At 44.0% G+C, this 6,291-nt stretch overlaps 1 protein-coding gene across 1 annotated transcript; it reads right to left on the reverse strand.

The window, feature by feature from the left end:
• Positions 1-2,249: 2,249 nt before the first annotated feature.
• Positions 2,250-4,353, reverse strand: LOC149815718 (uncharacterized). The gene is made up of 2 exons (XM_089990616.1): positions 3,975-4,353; positions 2,250-2,272 (listed from the first exon to the last, which is right to left on the reverse strand). Exons 1-2 carry the CDS (start codon positions 4,351-4,353, stop codon positions 2,250-2,252), a joined length of 402 nt encoding a protein of 133 aa, XP_089846742.1.
• Between the last annotated feature and the right edge of the window lie 1,938 nt (positions 4,354-6,291).

The raw sequence follows: 6,291 nt of genomic DNA on the forward strand, positions 1-6,291 counted from the left end.
AGTGGATTTCTCTTTCCTTGTTCTTGCTTATACGTGGATTCGGGGCCAACCATAAACGGGTCGGACCTAAATGGGTTAAGGAGCAAGAATTTGTCCAACCCTTCCAGGAAAGGTTCCCATGGTAACTTTTACACCACAAATGGGACTATCTCCATATAACAAGCAGAAAAGTTGCTTGGGAGTTTTGGCGTAGTGGGTAGGGGCCATGGCTGCTAGGCGGGCAATCAAGGTTCGATTTTCATAGGTGCCACCATCTACCTACACCCAGCGTAAGCCTCCGTGTAGAATGCGAATTCTTCGGTTTATAAATAAGAAAAATGCTTCAGGTAGTGTTGGATATCCAACTGAATCCGAGTTTATTCAGTCAAATTCGGTACATAAAGTCCACTCTGATTATTAATTTAACTCAGATTTAATTTTTAGCAAATTTCACATTTGAAGCATATATAGTCTTTCTTAAAGACTGACAAGATATGAGCTGTGAATATATTACATTATAATGTTATATACCCTGGCTAGATTTGGATTTGATATAGCTTCTTCATATGAGTCCAAATCCAATTACCTTAGATTTGACTATTTTGATCCATTTAGTTTCCTACGTGACCACATCTTGAAACATGCTATTTATAGATCATTAGATATCCAATGCTGATTTTCCATGGCCTACAAAGTTTGAGTTAGCAGCTTTATGTTGAATTAAATTGTTATGAAAAGAGGTATATATATGTTAAATTTGAAATCTTTGGGAGGAAAGGCGAGCTCCGATTAAACATATTGTGGTTATGAGCTTTGCTTGGAGATATAGTTTGTTGCCAATGATGTTTTCTTGTTTCCTTCATGGAGAATATATATAGTTATAGTTATGTAACACCCCGATCTGGGACCTCAGGAGTCCGAGTTCGGTTGGTATTACTTCCCAGAGGGAAGAGTGCAAAGCTTACACAGTGAAAACGTGGCTAAAAAAAAAAACTTTTTATTTCATTCTCATAAATCAAACTTTTTCTTACAATTGTTCATCATTCATAATAACTAAAACAATTACATCTTATTCAATGACAAGGAAAGTAGAAATATACCACTGCTCTGCTGAAGACTGAAAAAGAACTGCTCACAAGCGACTGATTTAATACCTGGAACCTACAGTTGTAATTAAACACAAATGGGGGTGAGTCTACAACCCAGTAAGAGATAATCATAAGTAAACAAACAACAATTTACAACTGTAGTGGGCTCTAAGCCCCTAGTCTTATTTTAATTCTCGATACACCACACATGTTTGTCTATTTTAATTTCCCCCATTATCATTCTCAATTACTCTCTTTCACACAACTATCACTAGGCTGGCTATACCGGTAATAGCCATCTATGGGCGTAGCAACCCTATAGAACACCCCAATTCTACATGTTGGCCAGACAATGAACCATACACTCCCAGTGGTCCCCAGACCACCAGGCACTGCAGTGAACCACCGCGGGGACCCCACCGGTAGCTAGCCGGGAGATCAAGCTCTCAATCTCGGCATGGTTCATGCTACATCCTAAACATGATGGTTATTAACCATCCATGGTCCTCTAGAGTCTCAAACCAGTGTGAGTGAAATCCTAAGTCATAGCCAAGTTCACACATTGAACAATATTCTCAAATTCAAAGTTCACTCGTTCCCTCACGAGTGGTGTCATGACTAATCACAACAATCTCATTCTCAATCTCATGATGACGTTAGGACTCACACCGCTCTCACTTAGCACGCAATGATGTAGTGTCTCTACATCATTAAATCACCGGCGGCCCACTCTCCATGGTGGCTGCACTCTGGCCGCGAACCAAGTAGCCCTTGCCACAGGTCGCCACTTCCGGGATTTAAGGGGTACTGCATGCTGAACTCTAAATATCCATTCACACCACATGAATGAATTAAATGAGACTCTAATCTAACTCAATCTTATCACAATGCATGATATAAATGCTCAATTAACATGCAATCATAAACACAATCTCTTTCTATCATGCATGACATATTAACACTAACATGCATCTCAAAATAAACATGTATTTAAAGTAACTCATAATTGTCAAGCATGGAATTTATGCATGTCAAGGTCTAACACAAAGCTATCATGCTAATCACATGATCTCTATAGCACTACGATAACAAGCAACGTGTAAAGGGTTTATTCACATCTAAAATTACTTATAACATCTCTTACCTCAAGTGCTGACTCTGTGCTCTATCCGAAATCGAGCCTCACGAAGCTCTAACACCAGGATCTGGTCATTAAGGTAATTTACTTTAATCAGTTCACAAACTTCTTACTAAAATTACTAAATTACCCCTCCCGAATCTTATTAAAGAAACCACAGTTTCTGTATTACTATTTTGACTGACGTTCATAGACCAATGGATTTCTCTCTTTAATACGAATCCAACGCACCAAACCTCGCTCGATTCCGAGTTCGGAGTGCGAAGCTATGTCCATTTTACTGAAATGGATCCCACGGATCCAAATGGATCTCTGGCGCATTTCGGATTTCGGGCCAATCCGAAACTATTTTCAGATCCAATCTTGATCTGGATCCAAACCCTGTCTGTTTGGATTCAGATCCTTCTCATGACTGGATCCAAAACTGCTGACTGGATCCAGAAAGTCTCACCGGGTCTGAACTGTATCCGTTCCTTTCTGACTGGATCCAGAATAGCCCGACTGGATCCAGGAAAGCTAGGTTGGATCTGGGCCTGCTGGACTGGATCCTGGCCAGTCTGATTGGATCCAGACCTGTCTGACTGGATCCAGGATCATCAGACTGGGTCCAGACCTGCCTGACTGGGTCCAGATCTGAGACTGATCCAATCAGATCTTGGACCTGGTTAATCTGGATCTGAGACAGGTTCAGATTGAACTGGGTCTGAACTGAAAACCCAGATCCAGACCCGAATGATTCGGTTTGGACCTTGGTTCAACCGGATCGATACAGATCTGATCCGGTCTGAACCAGTTCTGCCTGAACCCACAAATAACCGGATCGGTTTGGCTTGAACAGGTTCGGCCTGAATCGGTTTGGCTTGAACCGATTCGGTCTAAACTGGTTCGGCCTGAACCGGTTCAACTGGAACCGAATCGGCTTGAAGCGGTTTGGCTGGAACCGGTTCGATCCGAGCCGGTTCATCCAACTCTCACAACCCGGTTTGGTCTGGGTGCGACCCGGACTGACCCGGTTCGGTCTGGGTCGCACCCAGGCCGAACCAAACTTTTTTTTTTTTTTAAGTACACAGTCTGGGTCGCACCCAGACCAACCCGGTTTGGTCTGGGTCACCCCAGACCGACCCGGTCTGCATAAAAAGGACCGAAAGGGGCAAAGCCCCTTTCGTTTACAGGGAGGGGGCGGCCCCCTGCCGACCCTCTCCACTGTGTCCAGGAGGGCATCGGCCGGTGGCCGGTGCCGGTCGCCCCCCCAACGCAGGGAGATCGGCCACCGGCGTCGGCCGGCTTGCCGATCCCCTCTCTCCTCTCTCTACCCCTCTCTCTGTTTCTGATTTTTTTTTTTTTTTTTAACAGTAACTCGCCGGCAGCCATGGCTGCCGGCCCCCCCCTTGCTTTGACGGAAAAGAAAATGAAGAAAAAGATGAGGGAAGGGCTTACCTCACCGCCGCCGCCGTCGCCGGTAAGTTCTCTCTCTCTCTCTCGTTCCCCCTTCACTCTCTGCCTCTCTCCCTCTGCCGCTCGTTTGGGTGCGGTGGAGGGAGGCTGCGTGAGGGTTTTTATAACCCTCACGCAGGGTGAGGATAACCCTCACCCTCCCGCGGATTTCGGGGGTGAGGCTTATCCTCCCCTCTCCGTTACGCGGTTTCCCCAAAGGGGAAACCGTAGTTTCCAATTTTTTTTTTTTTTAAAGCTTATCCCCTCTGGCGACTTTGCCGGAGGGGGTTTTACAATTCTACCCCCCTTAAAAGAAGATTCGTCCCGAATCTTACCTGGAAACAAATGTGGAAATTGGTCGCGGATATCAGATTCACGCTCCCAAGTAGCCTCCTTTTTGCTGTGATGACTCCACTTGACCAAAACCATAGATAACTCCTTGTTTCTGAGCTTTTGCACTTTCGTGTCCAGGATCTCGATGGGTTTTCCCCTCATACTCAAATCATCTTGCAAGTCTAATACAGTCTCAACTGTATCCAATATATGAGAGGGATCTGGCACGTACTTCCGCAACATGGAAACATGGAATACGTTGTGAATTCGAGATAAAGAAGGAGGTAGAGCTAACCGGTATGCTGCCTGACCAATCTTCGCAAGTATTTCAAAAGGTCCAATATATCTGGGGTTCAACTTTCCTCTTCGACCAAAACGCATTACGCCCTTAAACGGAGATATCTTTAAAAACACGTGATCACCTTGCTCAAATTCTAACTCACGACGTCTTTTATCCGCATAACTCTTCTGACGACTTTGTACTGTGAGAAGACGCTCTCGAATGAATCTCACTTGATCTGTCATTCGTTGAACCATCTCTGGTCCTAACAGCCTCCTTTCTCCGACTTCATCCCAGCACAAAGGAGTTCGACATCGTCGACCATACAATGCCTCAAATGGAGTCATGCCTATACTTGCTTGAAAGCTGTTGTTGTAGGCAAACTCCATTAATGGCAAAATATCATTCCACGAGTCACTATACTCCAAACTACATGCCCGGAGCATGTCCTCGAGGGTCTGAATGGTTCGCTATGACTGACCATCTGACTGAGGGTGAAAAGCTGTACTCATTTTTAATTGTGTCCCCATAGCTTCTTGAAAACTTTGCCAAAAACGTGATGTGAACTTCGAGTCTCTATCTGAGACAATGAAATCTGGTATTCCATGAAGTCTCACAATCTCTCTGATAAACAATTGAGCCAGTTGGTCACACGAGTGAGTTGTCTTACAACCTAAAAAGTGCGCTGACTTAGTTAGCCTGTCGACAATCACCCACACAGAATCCATCCCATTCTTCGTCTTAGGAAGCTCCGAGACGAAGTCCATTGATATATCCGCCCACTTCCACACGGGTATGGGGAGTGGTTGCAAAAGACCACCTGGTCTTTGGTGCTCAATCTTTACGTGCTGACATACTAGACATTTGCTAACAAACTCAGCAATGTCTTTCTTCATACCATTCCACCAAAACGTATCTTTCAGATCTCGGTACATTTTGGTGCTACCGGGATGAATGGCATATCTAGAATGATATGCCTCTTCAATCAACTGTTTTCTAAGTTGATCGTCCTTAGGAATGCACACTCTCTGACGAAATCTAATAAGTTCTTGATCATCAATTTTGAATTCTGATCTTTCATCTTCTGAAATCTTCTTTCTTACTTGCATTAATTTTGGGTCTAAGGGTTGTTTTTCCTTAATCTGCTCCCACAATTCTGACTTTAATGTGGTTTGCACGAATAGTAATCGACCTGGTAAACATTGAGCTTCTGCCTTCTGATGAGCCACCGAAGAAAATAACTCCCAGTCTGCAAGTCTAGCTAGAGCTCCTGCCTTTCTGCTAAGAGCATCAGCGACAACATTCGCCTTACCCGAATGATACTTTAACTCGAAATCATAGTCTTTCAGAAATTCCAACCATCTCCTTTGCCTCAAATTCAAATCTTTCTGAGAAAACAGATACTTGAGGCTTTGATGGTCGGTAAAGACCTCAAATTGCTCGCCATAGAGATAGTGCCTCCATATCTTAAGGGCAAAAACTACTGCTGCTAACTCCAGATCATGCGTCGGGTAGTTGACTTCATGAGTTTTGAGTTGACGAGATGCATAAGCTATCACTTTTTCGTGTTGCATCAGAACGCAACCCAATCCCTTGTGAGAGGCATCACTATAAATAGTGAAACCTCCAGATCCAGAAGGTAAGACCAACACTGGAGCAGTGGTCAAACGCTTCTTTATCTCTTGAAAACTTTGCTCGCATTTCTCATTCCACTCGAACTTTACATCTTTCTTTGTGAGTTTCGTCATAGGAGCCGCCAACAACGAGAATCCTTCAACGAATCTCCGATAGTACCCAGCTAAACCCAAAAAGCTGCGAATCTCAGTAGGATTCTTGGGTCTTGACCAATTGGTGACTGCTTCAATCTTTGCAGGGTCTACCATAATCCCGCCTTTAGAAACAATGTGTCCAAGAAACGACACTTGTTCTAACCAAAAAGCACACTTAGAGAATTTGGCATAGAGCTTATGTTCTCTAAGTGTCTGTAGAACTATCCTCAGATGCTCTTCATGTTGCTCCTTTGAGGTAGAGTATATGAG

This window comes from Nuphar pumila, chromosome 15 (genome assembly GCF_984573655.1).
Source record: "Nuphar pumila chromosome 15, dmNupPumi1.hap1.1, whole genome shotgun sequence".
In the NCBI taxonomy this organism is placed as follows: Eukaryota; Viridiplantae; Streptophyta; class Magnoliopsida; order Nymphaeales; family Nymphaeaceae; genus Nuphar; species Nuphar pumila.

Excerpts from the sequence above, each read along its gene's own strand:
- LOC149815718 (XM_089990616.1), bottom strand. The coding sequence starts at position 4,353 with ATGCGTTTTGGTCGAAGAGGAAAGTTGAACCCCAGATATATTGGACCT. Across the intron at positions 2,273-3,974 it reads ATTTCCACATTTGTTTCCAG|ATCCTGGTGTTAGAGCTTCG; the intron begins GTAAGATTCGGG and ends CTTAATGACCAG.